The sequence below is a fragment of the Camelus ferus genome, chromosome 28, assembly GCF_009834535.1.
Source record: "Camelus ferus isolate YT-003-E chromosome 28, BCGSAC_Cfer_1.0, whole genome shotgun sequence".
Taxonomy (NCBI): domain Eukaryota; kingdom Metazoa; phylum Chordata; class Mammalia; order Artiodactyla; family Camelidae; genus Camelus; species Camelus ferus.
This window is the reverse complement of record NC_045723.1, coordinates 6,099,181-6,118,139: the sequence shown is the minus strand read 5'-3', so window position 1 is coordinate 6,118,139 and position 18,959 is coordinate 6,099,181. Positions and strand designations below refer to the sequence as shown.

Sequence of the window (18,959 nt, the reverse complement as noted above, 5' to 3'; positions counted from 1 at the left end):
CCCATCTGTTGGGCAGCACATTTAACTACTAGTTAGGAAGACAGCCCAGCAATTAAGTACATACTTAATCAAGAGTCCCCAGGAGGCTCCCACAATAGATGGAAAAGAAAGTATCACTGATAGTCCATCATCTTAAGCATCACACTGTTCTGAGTCAAAAATTCCACTCCCAGAAATCTATCCTAAGGAAAGAGATGTGATCAAAATTTTATATAAAAGATGGAACATTGCCAAGTTATTTATTTATTTTTTTTTATGTTGGAAAAAACAGCAGTAGATAGACATGGAATGGAGGTGGGGGGGTGACTTTTTTTTTTAAAGCCAAGTTATTCTTAATCGCAACAAATTAGAACCCTGAATACTTAAGAATTAGAAATGATTAGGGGGTGGGAAGGGATAAATTGGGAATCTGAAATCTGCACCTCTTGAGGAGTGATGGAGATGGTAGCCATCTGGATTATGGTGGTGGTTTCATTGGTGAATACAACTATCAAAATTCTTCAAATTGTACATCTGAAATATGTGTAGTTTAGTTAACAGAAATCACACCATAATAAAGGTGTTAAAAAAAAAAAGAAATGATTAAACAAGATATGGCACATGTATCATTGAACTATTATCCAGCCATAAAATACTTTTAATATATTTTGGCATTTCAATAAAATACTCTTAATAGCAAGGAAAATACTGAGAATACAACAAAGGAAGCAATAGATAAAACTGTATTGTATTGATAACTGCTACCAACTAGGTAAATTTATGACCAGAAAAAAAATCAAAAGAAAATACCCTAAAATGTTACAAGTGTTTATTACTGGGTAGAGAAGACATGGATGGATTTTGTTTTAATATTACTCTTTATCTTCCAAAATGAATATGGATTTTTTTTTTTTTTTTTTGGTGGTGGGGGGAGGTAATTAGGTGTATTTATGTATTCTTAGAGGCAGGATGGGGGACGGAACCCAGGACCTCCTGCATGCTAAGCATGCACTCTACCACTTGAGGTATACCCTCCCCCAGTGGTGCTATGTATTAAAGTCTACAGTTATTCAAATTCACTGTAAGAAAGTCCTGAGTTAAGAATCAAAAACAAGTGTGGATTTTTTCTTAAGTAGATACAAAGTGGTCAAAGCAGATCACCTTTTTTAAAGACAGCTGGTCACCTGGTAGCATTAGACCATATGGTTCAGAAGGTCAGAAGCTATGTTTCCAGTAGTCCCTCTGGAGTATAGTGAGATGGACATATTGCCTAGGAGATTAGATAACATGGTCCCAACTCCAAGTTCACTAACAGTACCACCCATTACCTGTTGGGGAGACGGATTCTCTTGATAGCATAATTGCAGTCATCTACTTTGTTTCTAGCTTCGAAGACAACTCCAAACCCCCCGCGACCCATGCACTGAACCGGTTCAAAATCTGTTAGATATCTGGAAAGAAAAAAAAAAAAAAGGAAGGTTAAAAAAGTTTGCAAATAGTTTAAAATTTTGTAGTTAGGTAATCATCATTCAATCTTATGATATGTGAAAATGTATAAACTAAGTCTTATAGAACTTATTTTAATACAGTGTAGTTTAAATTCAAATAGCATTCTTTGTAATTTTTTCCCTAGGAAAATTCTAAGAAACAAAAAAGCTTCTGCTTCATGGGGAATCACTCGTTAATCACTTATTCTAACAGCAGCTTTAGGACTGTTCTGCCCTGATACTTTTCATGGTTCATCAGAACAGTCTGTCCTTAACTCTCCAACCTCTTCCCGCCTGTGGCAATGAGAATATGTATTTTAATCTTATGTCCGTGCCTGTATATTCTATGGAAAAAAATTAATCAGCCCTATTCTATTTAAGTACTTTTTGGCCAGCAATTGCTCTAGGAAGCAAAGCTACCTGAAACTTGCTCAGTATGCTCATCCGGCGGTATCTGGATAGAAGCTAACTTGCCATCTTTCACTTACAGGTGTACCTCCGCCCTGTAGCCTGCTTCCCCCTTTAGTGCCTCACCTCGCTGACCTGCTGTTTATGCCAGCCAGCTTGCGCCAGGCTCTCTCACAACCCCAGGGCTTTTGCGTCTGCGATTTGCTCTACTGGGATGGCCTATTTCTTTGTACTTAATAGAATTCTAGTCTTATTTTTTTTTTACCACTTATTTACTTATTTTTTATTAAAGTATAGTTGATTTATAATGTTGTGCTAGTTTCTCGTGTATAGCTTAGTGATTCAGTCATATATATATATGCATTTACCCTTTTTCTTATTCTTTTTCATTATAGGCTATTACAAGATACTGAATATAGATCCCTGTGCTATACTTCTCCCATTTATTTTTTTTGGGGGGGTAGATAATTAGGTTTATTTATTCATTCATTACTATTTTTTATTTAATGGAGGTACTGGGGATCAAACCCATGACCTCGTGCATGCTGACCATGCGCTCTACCACTGAAGCTACACCCTTCTGCCCTTATACTTCTCCCATCTTAATGTTCTTATAGTACTTTGCACATTGTACCTTGAATATTTAAAATTAGTCTCAATATTTGCAGTTTGTTTATATGCAGTTTTCTTTCTCCATTGCCACTGAATTGTAGGGGCCTTGAATGCAGGAAAGCATTCTTTTTATTCTTTGGATTTCCAGAGACTGGGCTTACCTGGCAAATAGAATGTCTAACAAAACGGGAGTGAATAAATGAATGAATGAATAAATGCAGGCTGTGGAAATTATTTCTTCTGGCCATGTGGGGGAGAGCTGCATTAGATCATCTTTGGTGTCCCTTATAAGGCTAAGTTTATTACTTTATGACTTGCACACGCATACGAATTTAGTAGTTAGCTCAGCTGGTTAGAGCATGGTGTTGAGGAGAGACAACAGATGCCAACCCTCCATGGGCCAATTACCTTCACAGAGAATGCACAGTAATAACCTGTGTCCCTAAAAATAGCCAGTCAAGGTACTTCACTACAAACCCATCTCCCCAGCTGCACAAGCTCATGAAGTTTACGTCCTACTCATGGAGGGCCAACTGAATTATCTTCCTATATTAAAGAAAACACCCATATGAAAATGGAAACATCTTGTATATGATTACAGACTCTGTAATAAGTATCATCTCGCCGAAGGTCCCAGCTTAGGACGTGAACTCATGACTGCATCCAGAGCCCATGCTCTTATTAAGGCCTAGAACTGAGAAGGCACTCAGTAGCTATGAGGTGTTACTACGGAGCTCCTGCATTTTAAAAGCAATCAGCAGTTCTCTTCATATTGAATACCATTAAAGGGAAATTAAGTCTAATTCAATATTAAAGTACATTATTTGAATTTGCTTAACAACAGCCTTCCAAACACACATTTACACACTATACCCTACTCATCCCCATCTCTCCTTGCCTCTTACTTATTCATGATTTATGGTTCAATTAAAACGTGACCTCATGTGTGACACCCTCCTGAATCATCACTGCCAGCGTTAGTCACTTAGCTCACGGCTTTTTTCTTATGTGTTTATGTTTTCTCTAGGATCAACTCCCCCCATAGACTTCAAGCTCTCCCAGGAGATAGGCCCAGTCTTTTTATTCCTCCCAAAGCCTAAGATACTGTCCTGCACACAGATGTTCAGAGCAGATGTTGGATGAAGGATGAAAGGCCTGGGAGTGAACTGCCAGAGGAGTCGGGGGCCCCGTCCTCTCCCTCCCTCACTGCCGGCCGCCCATGCCGGCCACTGACCTGTCAATCAGCATCTTTATTAGCCAGGCTATTAAAGCCCTTACGACTTGTTACCTGCCTAGTACACTTTGCTAAAACATTGATTATATCAAGCCTTAATTTTAGTAGCAGTAGGTTCTGTAGCTTCTCCTTGTCCCCAGACCACTGATGTGCTAAGTATGATGTCAAAACAAGGGGGGGAAGTAGCAATAATCCATGTCATAAGAAAACTGGACCACGGCACCATTTCTTGTGCCTCGAAGCATCAAACTCCGAGCACCTGAGAGATTGCTAACAGATCCTCTACTTTAATTTTACTTTCAAATCATTTGAATTGGCTGCTTTTTAAGTAACCTACCTCCCTCTTCTGCTTTTAAAAATGATCTGTTCTATAGGTGTATTTCTCCCCATTTTTCTCCTTCTTACTCTACACAGAATAAAAATGAACTACATAATTGAGGATTAAGTAACACATGGAGATTTACATCACATTCTAATAACGTATTAATTATTATTTGGTGCTAGTAATGTCAAGCCCAGTACTTGGTAGACCCTCAGTAAGAAAGTTATCCGAATAAGACCTCAGTCTGGTGACTATAGTCCTTTTTTCCTTTCAGTTTTATTGAGATATGATTGACATACATGGTGGCTGTAATTCTAAACTTCTGTAACACTCTATTTCCAGCCCTCTTTAAATGCCACTTCGAGTAAGTTTAAGTAATGTAAGGGATAAGCCTATGTTTTATTTACCTAGATATTCAAATATTAAAAAAAAAGTTAACCAAGATCTTACTTTAGAGGCTTTTTTTAATTGAAATATCGTTGGCGTATAATACTACGTTCGTTTCACATGCCCTCCATAATGGCTTGATATTTGTATGCACTATGAAATGATCACCACCGTAAGTCTAGTAACCATCTGTCCCCACACACAGTTATCAGTATTACTGACCGTGTTCCTTACGCTGTGTATTACATCCCCGTGACTTTTCTACCATATAACCAGAGGTTTACAGAAGACGTTAAGTAACAACTATTCTGTTCTTTATCTATTTCGCCCACCCACTCCCACCCCTTCTTCCTCCTAGCAACCATCCATTTCTTCTCTACATCGATGGCGTTTTCTTCTTCGATCTAAGCAGTTAACCACCAGAAGCCACAATGCACACGTGTATTCTATGATAAGACTCTTACCGTGATACATATCCAGAATTTTTTATGTCACTCCAGCTACTGTCATTAGCTTCTCCACTTACAGAATCATATTTATTTTCAGTTTGACACTGAGTTTCAGACTCCTTCCTTTGCTGATAAGGTGGGAGGAAAAAAAATCACTATCAGTACGAAGCCAAATTGAAGTTAGCTGACAATCTTAGGCTATAAAATAACACTGAAAAATGAATAACATTGAGGAAAACAAACTCGTCATAAGAACACAGAAAACACAGCATCTCCCTTGTCAAAGGGAGATGGAAGGATAAGGGTGGAAACCAGGCTGCAGCGGGTTGAGGAGTGAAGGGGACAAGGACATGGAGACAAGAGTAAGGGCAAAAATGATTTTAGGGTAAAACATAAGTATTATGTACTCCCTGCCCCACTCCCCACCCCACACATACTATAAGCTTTCTCTAGTCCCGACACTTCGAAATCAATTCGATTCTAAAAAATGTCTTACTCTGTGAGGGTGAGGATGGAAAAGTCGGCGCACAATGAAAGTTGTTGCTACAATACAAAACAGGATAGTTCCAACGATTTCCTTCCACCAGTGTAAGAGGAGGACAGGGTCCTTCCTGCGGACATTCTTGCTGTAATTTGGATTGTCCAGAAACCTGACCGTGATCTGCGTGCTCCGTTTGCTCCTTTCCCTCTTGTAGTAGGGCAGGTAATATCCATTATCTTCAGAAACAAATATGAAAAGTGTTTTTCTCTTTAAATATAGATCCACCTTTCATTGCTAAAAATTATCTAATTTCCTTTGACTTATAATAACAATTCCTTTTTCTAAATTCTTTAGCACATTTCATTGACCCTGCTTTTCCTTCTTTCTATACAAATAGGTTTTCCTTTATTCCATAAGCATCTTACCTTTGCTTTCTATTGAATACTAAGACTAGAAAAAACCTTAAAGGCTACTCCATTCCTTACCTCATTAATAACTCAACACTTTACATGCAAGGAAGAATCAGACAGGACTCGAACCTCCTTGAAGGATTTTAAACCTTATTTTCATTTAGCATCAATAAAATACCAACTTTTACCATTACTCATTCTTCACCAGCTGAAAGGAAAACAGCTCCACTGTGCTCTTTTGTTCATTTTAGGCTGCCAAACTGAGCTTGTCCTAGAGAGCAGCCTGTCTTTTTATCTTCTATAAAATCTATTTTGTGCCACGCGGGCAGATTACACAATTCTCTTACTTTATATTTTGGTCAGTACCAGCTAGACTGTGGTCTGTCGTTCAGCAGAGCCCCCTGGGTTTTGTTGCTGTTGTTGTTAATCTATTTATTTGTTTATTTATTTATTGAACTATAGTCAGTTTACAATGTTGTGTTAATTTCCGATGTACATACATGAACATACATATATTCGTTTTCATATTCTTTTTCATTACAGATTACTACAAGATATTGAATATCGTTCTCTGTGCTATATGTTAATCAATTTACTTTTTTGGAATTAGCTTTATTATTATTATTATTTTATTTTAGGGTTTTTTTTTCTTTTCCCTGGTGGGGAGAGGTAATTTTTAAGTTTATTTATTTATTTATTTACTTATTTATTTATTCATTAATTCTTACAGAAGGTACTGGGGATTGAACCCAAGACCTCATGCATGCTAAGCATGTGCTCTGTCACTTGAGCTGTACCTTTGCCTCCTATGTTAATTTATATGCTACAATAATTTTGCAGTTTGAGCATCTAGGGTAACCAAAAAGGAGTCTATATTTTTGCCTACTGCAGACTTGAGGACTTTTTAAATATCCAACCATTCAAAAGACTTTCATATCTGAAAATATCCTAACTTGAAATACTTATTTCATGCCGAATTTCACCTATTCTTGACTTTTGTACTGATTTTTCTTGCTGGAGGACAAAATTAAAATAACCTCATTTTATAGCATTTTCACATAGCTCTGTGGGAAACACGTATTTCCTTCATTATACGGGCTGATACTATACAGATTTTATTGTATAGGCTGACAATTAAATGAGAGCTAATAACAAGGACTAATGCTTATTGAACACTTACTATTTGCTAGGCCTGGTGCTAATTAAGGCCGTACGTACACGATCTCATTTCGACCTTATAAACGACCCAATCAACAGATGTTAGGGTGACTATATCCTTGTTTTACAGGTGAAGGAACAGAGACACAGGGAAGGTAGGTGTGCCCAGCCCAGCATGTGGCAAAACTAGAATCTGAACCCTGGCAATCTGACTTTGGAGCTTGTACCCTTGGCCACCACTCATGTTTGCCTCCCAAGATATTTTATTTTCTACCCTCCAATTGACTACCTTTCATTTGAATCCTATGAATTAATTTCAAATTAAGAAATTAAAAGAAATAGAGGCGGGGGGAATAGCTCAGTGGTAGAGTGTGTGCTTAGCATGCAGGAGGTTCTGGGTTCAATCCCCAAGTATCTCCATTAAACAAACAAACAAACCTAATTACCTCCCCATTCCCAAAACAAAACAAAACAAAAATGGAAAACAAAATAGCATTTCCAATGCCAGCATAATCAAACTCACCATACGGATACTGTAAGATTGAAAGGGCACCATTGCTGTACTCTTCATGAGAAAACTTATCGTTACTTAGACATTTGTCGAATTCATCAGACCCTACCAAGACAGGAGTTCTGGAAGGAGAATCTACAAAAAAATGGAAAAATCTTAACTGTTATGACTTTAATGAGAATTCGTGTGCTTCATTCATTCAAAAAAAAAATATTCAACCGTGGTTCAGCTCAAAAATGTTAAGTCAAACAAATGGCCCAAGGTTCTTTCCCTTGAAAAGCACAGTCTTGTAGAGAAGATGAGTCATGTAAACAAGCAATTAAAATATGATGTGAGGGGATAAGGTAATAGCTTAGTGGCAGAGCACGTGCTTAGCAGGCATGAGGTCCTGGGTTGAACCCCCAGTACCTCCATTAAAAAAAAAAAAGTGATATATGTGATCAAAAACATATCTGCAAGGTATAGAAAGATAACTGAAGGAAGCGGGTGGCCCAGTATTCGAATTCAACTCATTTGAATGTCTCAAAGATTACAATGTGATAACCAGATAAATTTTCATAAATATTCTTCATATAAATAAACTAAGAGCTAAATGATACGAAAGCATAATCAGAGAATGGTTAAGAGTTTTTCTGAGCTGCCTAGAGAAGTATTTTATTAACACTGATTTCTACAGAAGCAGCTGTTGCTTCAATGAAATCATGTTCTAAATAACCATTAAAATTCGTTAAAGTCCAAAATACCTTCCCAGTTTATCAGAAGGTATAGAGTAGGTCATAGTTGTGATCTCTGTGATGTTCAAAACTCGGGCAAAGATGGTCACGATTAGATCTCTGATGCCTGAATAACATTTATAAAAGTTCACAATTCACTTACGAATTAAGGGTTTCCATTTGATTGTTGGCAAAGGAATAATGGCATTTTCACCATTGACAGATTCCAAGGCCTTGGGACTCGTAGGAAATTTTTCTGAAATTCTGACTGATGACTGCAGATACAGCTGGCCTCTGTACATTCCTGAATCAACCAAAGCATTGGCAGTTACATTTAGAATCAAGCACCAACAATTTTACCAAAAAGGTTCACTTCCGATTGGATAAAATTAGATTCATTCCAGTTATCTATTCGTGTCGTGTGCCACACAGCGCTTTTCAAAGAATCGTGCCTGAAGCTCTCAAATTTGACCCAAAGGTTATTCAAACAAAAATAGGGAAGGAAAAGTTACACACAAGTTGCAATGTTTCTCATTGAATAATTTTCGATAATTACCAGATAACTCTTCCAGCAGAAAAATTCAAAGAAATCAATGTACTTTTATGAAACTAATAGCTTAAATGACCTAACCTTCTCCTTAAGAAAACCTATCCAGAGATATTAAATACCACCATAGCACATGATGTATGACCTGTTATTATTCTTTCAAATTCTTGCACTTCGTTGAGATTGAGGGGTAGGTACCACCTTGAAAGAATTTAAAGAATTTAATGAGTATTTGACCACAAAACTAGTTCAAAATAATCAGATTCAAGGGTTTTCAAAATTTATTATATGAAAGGCTTTCAACTGCCCAGCAGCATACCAGCATTTTATCTTTGTTTTTCAGATAGATTGTATAGATGCACAGAAAAAAAAATCATCTTTAAGGAGGAGTAAATTGGTAAATATACAAATATGAATGCAAATGCAAATGTAGAACATTTTAGACTTTGAGGAAATATAAGTGATGTGAAATCATGCTATATAATGTCAACATTTCTAAGCCTTTTAAATATAAGGTTTCAGAGAAAAACAGTATGCTATAGTAATTAAGTTTCAGAATTGGATAAATGAAAGAAAAAGGCAGGAGTGGAAATCAAAGTTATCAATCTTAAGGCCAGAGAATGTACTTAGGAATTAAAGCTGCTACAGGCACACCTGAGGAAGGAACAATCCAGGGATAAAACCTAGACACCAGGACGAACCATCACTCGGTAACAGACGCCCACTCACCCAGGTAGACGCTGCTCTCCGTGGCTCCTCGCGCAGCTTCCACAATGTCTTCTTCATCTTCTAAAACTCCATCATTAGGGGCGTAACTCGTATCATCGAAAAGACTGATGGGAACGACTTTGCCATCCTTCACCAACCAGGCAGAGGCAATGGGCGTACAAAACTAAACAAAAATGGAGAAGGACTTTTATATAACTTCAAGCACATTTATGTATATTCCAACTCCTGAAATATCATTTAAAACCACAGATTTCAAATTTTTACTTTTCCAGCTTTACTGAAGTATAATTGACAAATGAAAAACATGTATATATTTATGGCGTATAGTGTGATATTTTGATACATGTTGCATTGAAAAATAATTAGCAGAGTCAGGTTAGTTGACATATCCATCCCCTCACAGTTACTGTGTGTGCGTGTGTTTTAAGAACATTTAAGATCTAGTCTCTTCACTTCTTTTTAACATTCTGAGGAACCTCCACGCTGTTTTCCATAATAGCCATACCAATTTACATTCTCACCAACAGTGTACAAAGGTACCCTTGTAATTGAAATTGCAGTCCCAAGACAAGGGACCTCTAGAAACATGAATAAGCCAGGAAGGATTCTCCCCTCCAGCCTCCCAAGAGGGTGTAGCCCTGCCAACACCCTGACTTAGGACTTCTGGTTTCCAGAACTGTGAAAGAATAAACTTCTGTTGTCCTAAGCCAAAAAAACCCCCCAAAACAAAAAACAGAGATACGCTGTTACACACTGTTCACCAGCATCCTCACCAATTGTTTATCTTTCTTGTAACAGCCATTCTAATAGATGTAAAATCACAAATTGCTTAAAGCACAGAGGATATATTGAAAATCCGAAATGGCAGTCACTTCCCTCTACTCAACATGTCTGGTCAAACTGAGAAAGTGAAAAAAAAAAACATAGTTATAAATTCTCAGTGGTTTTAGGTACCTGGTATTCCCATTCGAGATGTCCTCCCTTCTTACTAAACGCCATAACTTTCCAGTCGGCAACGGAGACCTTTATCACTGTGTCCATCATGACAGCTTCCTGTTCGTCCACATCTGAAATAATTTTAGACTCTTCTTTGTTTCCATGGGGTTTTAAAGTGCTTTCAATAAATCCGGCTCTAGTTTCCATGTCTGGAATATACCGAAGTTCAAAGTGGCCAACACTGAAATTCCACCTTAAATTTACAAAGGCGTGTTTTAGAAATTTACACTTAAATAAAGGCACCAAATAATAAAGAACTCTTCTAGAGCGAGGAAGCAAACAGTAAAATTTGGTGATGAGAAAAGGAGCAACTCAACACAATCTTCTGGAAAAGCGTGCTCTGCTGATTTACGCCACAAGAGGGCGTGACTTTGACCCTTTAGAAATGGGCTCTGAGAGATGGGAACTGACAACGGCTGCCAGGCAGAGCATCTCTCAAAAATCAACAGATGTTCACATGTCCAAATCAGGGCGATTATCTCAAAACCCATCAAAATCACCTTAAAATGAGGCAGCTTGCAGTGTGCCTTACTTCTTAAAGTCTGGGCATATTTTTCAAGTGCAGAGAAACTAATACATCCCAATAAACCAATGTAAAAGGCGAGATGGATGCATCAGTTTTAGATTTTTATGCAAATGCAGCCTCGAAAGGCAATGTCACCCAGGATACGAAGCCTGAAGGTCTTACCACCTCAGCTGCAATCACAGATCTCTAGACTGAGATCGGGTTAGTCATTCAACCTTGTCTGAGTTTCACTGTCCATATATCCATAAAGTGGTAGCAATATTGTTTCCCCTATAATTAACATACAGAAAAATCACCTAACTATTGGCAGTATAGTGGTCTTGACTCTGAGATATAAAATGGCCCTAGAAGTCTCAACATCTGCTAAAAAATAGATACTTAAGGAACATGGATCTTAGACCCCAGGCTCTCCCCGTTCTGATAACTCAAGTTCTGTCGAGTTGAACACCTGCTCCTGAGGTAGCTGAGCAGCCAGCAAGCACCCATACACTTAAGGAAATAAAACCCCACCAGGATAAAGGAGGTCAGGTTGTCAGCAGATGCAAAGCCCCACTCACAGTCCAGTGAACGGAGAAAGAACTCATTCTTAATCGAATTTGAGAAAACAGTTTTCAGGAAAGGAAACTGAATTACACTGCATCAGATTAGACAAAACCTGAGAAAGCCTGGTTCACTTTCAAAGATGAAGATGGTATCTAAAATTATTTTTACTGCGCAGCAATTTAAAATTTAAATATTAGGTTAAAAAAAAATCAAGCATGTCATTTACGACCAATCTGTCTAATCCAATCATATTATTTTAAAGGTAAAAATTTACATTATTTGAAAAAGGAAACAAGAAAGAAGTGGCCCAAATAAATTATACTTTAAAACTTGAAGACAAGGGATTAAAATATTATTTTAAAATTGAGATCTGACTGTCCGACAACCTGTGAAATGATCTACTAGAGAGAACTGCAGAGTCAAACAGGCCCAAGTGAAACAAAGCACATTAGCTTTGTTCTGCATTCAAAGAACTTTGATCAGTGAGGTTGTTATAAAAAATATCAGTAACCTAAGACTAAGCCAATATCCACTCATTGTACGGGGCTCCTCCCGGTTACCGTATGCTGAAGCACATGGTGAGTAGTTTAGTTCAGGATCTGTTAATAATCATGAGGCCATTTTAAATTTAGGGGCTACGTTTCTCTCAAAAGAGGAGGATGCTTTTAGGGAAACAAGATCAGAAAATCTCCACAAAGAAAAAGCCGGTGAATTCCGGTCTTGCACTTCTAAACATCGATAGCAGCGCTATCTGAATACCCACTTCTCATTGCCACTGCGAGGTCCGACCGCTCTCACGGTTTTCTGGGTGCGCTGCAGAAGCAGGATGCCCTCTTCTGGTTCCACTTCATCACTGTCCCACTGGCGACAGCCCAGAGCTGAACAGATGTACCTCACCTGAAAAGGCAGATACAAAATTAGGAATGAGAAAAAGTTACAGGAGATCAGAGACAGTGAAAAAAAAACAAGCTCTATAATTTATAAAAAGTGAAAGGAAATTGGGGAGATGTGTAAAAAGTACCCAAGTATTAAGAAGCATCCGCTGGATTACCACCAACTCCTGAAATGAAACCTTTAGAACCAAAAAAGGACTGCTGAATATTTTTTTCAGGGAATGATTTTAAGAATTTGGACTGTTTTAGCCTTACTTTGAGCATTTCTATGGAAAAAAATGGATAGCTAGTTGTGATGTCTTAGTCATTGTATCATTAATAAAGTTCTGGGCAAATTGAAAAAAAAAAACCAACCTCAGTATTGCCCTATAACAGAAATAGTCTTTAAAAATTTGAACCTTTTTTAATAGCTGTAGTATTTTAAAGTGCCTCCTTCAGGTCTTCATCCAAGGAAAAAGGAAGACTCTTTTATGATGAGAAGATGGAGAAGGCAGAAAAGCATGTACAAGAACAGGGAGGGCCTATGGACCTGACACTGAGACAAGGAGTCGCTGAAGTCTGAAAAACTCAAGACCAAAGATCTCTATTCTGCCTTGTTTCAGTCTCAAACCTATAGATAAATATTCAAGTACCAGGCATTAAGGGGTTAAAAAAAGATTTTTTTTTTTTTTACCTTTCTAAAAAGCATGTCTTTAATTAGTTATTCCCAATAATGGATTAATATTACAAGATCCAATCTTAGAAGCAGAGTGTGCTTATCTCCTAAGCGCTAACACTGGAGAAAGTCTAGGTCATTAACAGCATGACTTGATCGTCACACAGATCTAAGTCAAATCTGGCCTTGGAAGTTTCTGAGCCTTTAAAGAGTCTCAGTTTTCTCATCTGTAAAATGAGTACAAACTTTCCTCTTGGATCCCCCTGTTATAGGGTCAAACTGGATAAATAAGTAGTAGCAATTATTCTTAACGTCAGGATTATCATTCACCTTTGGAAGGTTCCTCATCTATCCAAGTGGAAATTTTAAAATCTAAAAAATACTGTGATGATTTCAAAATGATGCATGTGAAATGCACCTGACACATGGCAGACCACAGTTATTAATTCTCTTCCTCCTGCTAGTCCTGGCTGTGCTGTTTATTCTGTTATCTTGGGTAAATTTAGTTTCTGTTAATAATATTTCCCCCCTTGCCACTTGACGATTCTTCAATTAAAACAAATGATATCCTGGGGGTAGGGGTATAGCTCAGTGGTAGAGCACGTGCTTGGTGTGCACAAGGTTCTGGGTTCAATCCCCAGTGCCCCCATTAAGGGAAAAAAAATGAAATAAAATTAAAAAACAAAACCCAAAAAATAAACGATATCTTCAGGGGAAAATTATAACAAACCTCAACCAGTAATAGCACAGTTTAAGAAATTATTTCTTCTATTTCTATTTATTCTGGGTTCTCCCTAAATAAATCGAACGTTTTTACTCACCTTCCCACTATATGCACCGAGTCCATACGTAGTGAGGGACTTTCCTCCAACCAAGACGACATCATCTCCAAACTTATAAGACGATTCAAGAAGTGATTCAACTGTAAACGGAACTGTTTCCATGCTCTCGCGGTCTCGGTCCCACTGGAAGAGGTCTCCATCCAGGGAGGGGATGATCATCTTATTCCCAAATACCTAAAACACAAGCTAACTTTTAAACGCATCTTAACTTGTAAGAGCAGTTTAAGGCGGAGCTGCAGTCTTGAGCTCGCTGCACTCCGGCCTCCTTCTGAGCAGCATGCGGACTGGCACAGCTCATCAACCAAAACCAACTTAAAAGAACTGCCAACCTCCCCTGGGACCTACAGGTAATACTCCAGGATGGCTTTTTCTCAAACTCTGTTTGCCATGAGCCAAGAGTGTTTCACAACAATAAATGAATTATCACAGACATAGAAAACAGACTTACAGTTACCAAAGGGGAAAGGGGGTGGGGGAGAGATAAATTAGGAGTTTGGGATTAACAGATACAAACTACTATATATAAAATAGACAAATAACAAGGTCTTACTATATATCACAGGGAACCACCTTCATTATCTTGTAGTAAATCATAATGGAGAAGAATATGAAAAAGAATATATATATATATATATAATACATGTAACTGAATCACTTTGCTGTACACCTGAAACTAACACAACATTGTAAGTTAACTAGACTTCAATAAAAAAAAATTTTTTTAAACAATTAGTGAGTTACCAAAAGAGAGTTTTGTGATCAAGTGAGTTCAAGAAACAGTTACCATAGGACTTCCTACAGCAATTACGAAGCTAATGTAGAAGATGACTGCCTAGCAAAGGGATGGCTTATGCAGTACTTTCCAGGCCTTTTTAAAAAACTATTACTATTTTTTTTCCAGGCCTGTTTTATCCAGGCCAATGACTGTCCTAGGTTCAGATCCAAGGAACGCAGGTTGATTTAAGCAGCATCCGTCTCCAGCTTTCTTTTATTCACTTTCTCAAGTCGGCTACGAGCTAGAAGCCTGGGAGCCAAGCTTCCTGATTTCATGCTCTTAGTCGTCCTTCTTTGAACGATGTTCACTGAGGGCTTACTATGTGCCGGGCACTATTCTGTGGCTTAGGATAGGCCAGTAAGCAAAACAAATTAAAACAAACATACTGCCACTGTGGAGCTCAAACTCCGGTGTCAGGAAACAAAGAATATACTGAATCATCACAGAGAATGTTAGGGGATAAATGCGATGAAGAAAAAGTAGAACAGGGCAGAGTGGGGGATGGACGTGTGGTATATTTATACAATATACCTATGAGATCACTTATGTGTGGAATCTAAGGAAAAAGACACAAATGAACTTATTGACAAAACAGAAACAGACTCACAGACACAGAAAACAAACTTATGGTTACCAGCGGGGATAGAGGGTAGAAAGGGATAAATTGAGAGATCAAGATTTGCAGATACTAACTACTATATATAAAATAATCAACAAGTTTATAGCACTGGGAACTATATTCAGTATCTTGTAATAACCTATAATGAAAAAGAATATGAAAATGAATATACGTATGTATCTGTAGGGCTGAAACTATGCTGTACACCAGAAATTGACACAATATTATAAACTGACTATACTTCAATTTTAAAAAAAAGAAAAAAATATATACAATTTGACTTACTTCAGCTAATGACAACTATTTTCCTGATCATCAAGGCTGAAAACTTCAGGAAAAGGGACTATGAACGAAGTATGAGCTTAAAACACTCTGAACAAATGTCCAACTTAACTTTTTTTAAACAAAATTTCTCTGTGTACTTCTTTGTTCCTTAAGCAGCAAGAATCCTTTCTTTAAAGGGACACTTTCAGGGATATTTTAAAGGGATCCTTCACAGGCACTAAGAGCTCTGAGTTGATCCCCAGCTCATATATCTGCCCCTCCCCCTCCCCCGCCCCCAGCTTTGCCCCACACCCCTGGGCTTCTGGAGGACAGCGGACAGGCTGAAAACCACGAATCTAAGCCCTTTCTTTCCTGCATTTCATAGTTGAAATCTTTATGTCTCCTAACCGAACTATTACAATAGCCTCTTTACCTAACTGGGAATTTCCTCAATCTAACCTTGGCGAATCTTCTAGATTAATCTCTGAGTCAGAGTTAAGCTTGTTATGACACTATTCAAAAATCTTCAACAGCTCCCATTATCTTCTTACTAAAGACCCCAAATCCTAAGTCTTGACGTTCAAAGTCCTCTAAACATGACCTCAAACAAGCTCCTCCTCCCTGTCTTTCACTTTCCCCCACGTGGGTGGACATCAGGCCTCATTACCAAAGCAGGATCTTTAATGTTACTGTTATTGCTCAGTTATGTCATTGTCAACGTCATTTCTTCCCCCTGGAACCCTCTCCGGTACCAACATTGCCCACAGCAATCCGATTTGACCTTCAAGCTAGTATCACTACTGTTTTTGCTTTGAAATCCAAGAAAAGTTTAGCAGTCTAAGTTTGCTGACAAAAATCTTCTCATCCCTAAATACTGTACTTTTTGCTGTACCTATAAACTGAGACACCATTACATTCTCAAAAATTGTTTATTGTAGCTCTAAGAAATATTTACCAGGTATGCTCATGTATACATATTTATGTTGATACGGTGGCTGTAAAAGTAATGCACTCAAACCTAGTGCCCGGGTTTTGTGATCTAAGTCCATTCCCCACCAAAAGAACACAGGCTCCGGGGAGAAACGGTGACGCCAGGGTGGGGCCAGGGCAGGTACAAGATGAGCATTTAACATTTTATTATTCTAGAAAGTAAAGATGTGCGCCAAAAATGGTGGAAACATGTCACTGACCACATCCGGAATTTAAACACCAGGATAGTTAGGTAATGAATCATAAAGCATTGAAAAAATAAGGAATTTATGACTCGATAGTGATAACAGATAAAATAAACAACAGATGGGGGAGCAGGGAGAGTTTTACTGCAATAAAATACCAAGTGTCTGCTGGTAACCATGAAGGGAGGGCTGGAGTTGGAAAAATTAGCATCCTGCAGTCATCCCGCAGTAGAGACTATATCAGGCAAAAATCAGCCATGGTGTTCAATCCAGGTGAACATTTTCATGGGGAGCAGCATATCTGCATCATCTTAAAGTATCTTCCCACAGACTGCTTATTTTTTGGAAAAAAGCAGTTTGCAGGAAATTAAAAAAAAAAAAAGCCAGAGAAACAGTCATTATATAGTGGAGAAATCAGGCACGACCTCGACTGAACGATCAAATGAGTGACAGACATGATATCCCACGGAAGGACGTAAAACCACCCACGTGGCTTTCTGAGCCAAGCACGCACAGCCTGAATCTAATCACCAGGAAACATCAAATAAGCACAAAATGAAGAAGGTTCTAATTTTTTTAAAACAAAAGGTCAGAAAGACTATATTCTTCAAAAATGCCAATGTCATAAAAGATAAAGTCTGTGCGGGAAAAAAATCCAGATTAAAAGAGGCTGATGTGACAAGTAACCGTCCGACGTGACCCTAGATTAGACACTGTACTGGGAGTGGAAGACACTACAGGAGATGGATAAAACTGGAATATGGACAATAAGTGTCAATAGAAATTTCTGAAATTGATAACTGTACTGTGATCAGTAAGAAAATATCTCTATAAGGAATACACACCGAAGAATTTAGGAGTAAAGAGCTAGATGGGATATTTAACTTATTTTTAGATGTTTCAAGGAAAAAAAAAGTGCGTATGGGGGTTTGGGGGGTAAGAGAGACACACACACCTCAAATGGCCAAGCAAACAGGTTTTGAGCAGGTGAATCTGGGTATATGAGGGTTGGTATTCTTCTTTTTTTTTTTGGTACTACTTTTCATACCAAAAAGTGTGCAACTTTTTGTAGTTTAAAATCACTTCCAAATAAGAGGTTAAAAGGAAAAGAAAGATACTCCAGAGCCTTGCAGGAGTGCTGTGATTAAACTCAGAAGGCTGCTCCATTAAGGTGAAGGCTCAGCATAAGTCTGGATATTTAAAGATCTTCAACCATTACTCCTGATTGAAAAAACATCTGAGGGGGCGAGGGTATAGCTCAGTGGCAGAGTGCGTGCTTATCATGCGTGAGGTCCTGGGTTCAATCCCCAGTCCCGCCATCAAATAAATAAATAAACCTAATTACCTCCTCCTCCACCCCCCCAAAAGAAATCAACACAAAATCATAAGCCAACTATACTTCAATTAAAAAAAAGAACACTCATGAAAAAACATTTGATTTTTAATAAACTCTCTAATGGCATCGGTATGTATACATACGTGTACCATCCCATATTATCTTAGAGTTTTAACATTATTATTTTATTCTTTGCTTTCTTATACTTCTTGGTAACAATAGAGAAAAGATTTTATTTTCAAAAATTAAAACTTTTCGTTTTATCTTTTGTAGAATGCCTGACCTGAAGCTGTCATTAAGAACAGATTTGGGTCATAGTAGACATACCCTAGGATAATAGTATTGCAGTGTTTAGCCAATACGATCTCCCATTTTCAGTTACATATCAGTTAGAAAATCAAGTATTTACTGCCCTCTATCTTCCATCTTATGTCAGGTATTCTCTATTCTCTTTACTTAGAACAATAAATTCAACTTATGATAAAATTAAAAATAGGCATCTCAGTCATCTGTCATATCAACAGTGGTACTAGCTGAGTACAAACTGGGGAAAGCAGGTGTGCGTCACTACAAAAAGAGGAAGAGGGGTTAGCGGGTCTGCAGTAAACAGATAACATTTATTTTTACTGATTTCCTCTCCCACTAAACAACTTATTTTCCCCTAAAGAAGCAGCAGGTCCTTAGGGAACACACTGGCACCTAAGGATAACCAACCCCCTTGCCAAAAAAAAAAATCTGTCAGACTAATAGGAACTAAAACTCATCTTTGCTTCCAAATGTAAAAGGAAACAAACTTATCTGCAATTAAAAATATGGTTTAAACAACCAAGAGGATTTCATATGACTGACCATCCTGAGAAAACTCGCCTTGTTTTAAGCCTTCAACAGCATTACTCAATGAGAAAAAG

At 37.9% G+C, this 18,959-nt stretch overlaps 1 protein-coding gene and 1 non-coding gene across 3 annotated transcripts in view; one reads left to right on the top strand and one right to left on the bottom strand.

The window, feature by feature from the left end:
* EIF2AK3 (eukaryotic translation initiation factor 2 alpha kinase 3) overlaps positions 1–18,959 on the bottom strand; it is a 61,446-nt gene that overhangs the window by 17,553 nt on the left and 24,934 nt on the right. For both annotated transcript variants that reach the window (XM_032469788.1, XM_032469787.1), the window contains exons 3-11: positions 13,862–14,056; positions 12,256–12,389; positions 10,382–10,616; positions 9,428–9,590; positions 8,315–8,455; positions 7,451–7,573; positions 5,375–5,595; positions 4,894–5,006; positions 1,308–1,430 (exon numbers count right to left, since the gene is read on the bottom strand). In XM_032469788.1, coding sequence (XP_032325679.1) covers positions 1,308–1,430; positions 4,894–5,006; positions 5,375–5,595; positions 7,451–7,573; positions 8,315–8,455; positions 9,428–9,590; positions 10,382–10,616; positions 12,256–12,389; positions 13,862–14,056 — 1,448 coding nt within the window. The remainder of the gene's footprint in view (positions 1–1,307; positions 1,431–4,893; positions 5,007–5,374; positions 5,596–7,450; positions 7,574–8,314; positions 8,456–9,427; positions 9,591–10,381; positions 10,617–12,255; positions 12,390–13,861; positions 14,057–18,959) is intronic.
* On the top strand, positions 13,618–13,689 carry TRNAT-GGU. The gene has a single exon. It is a non-coding gene; the product is annotated as a tRNA-Thr (tRNA).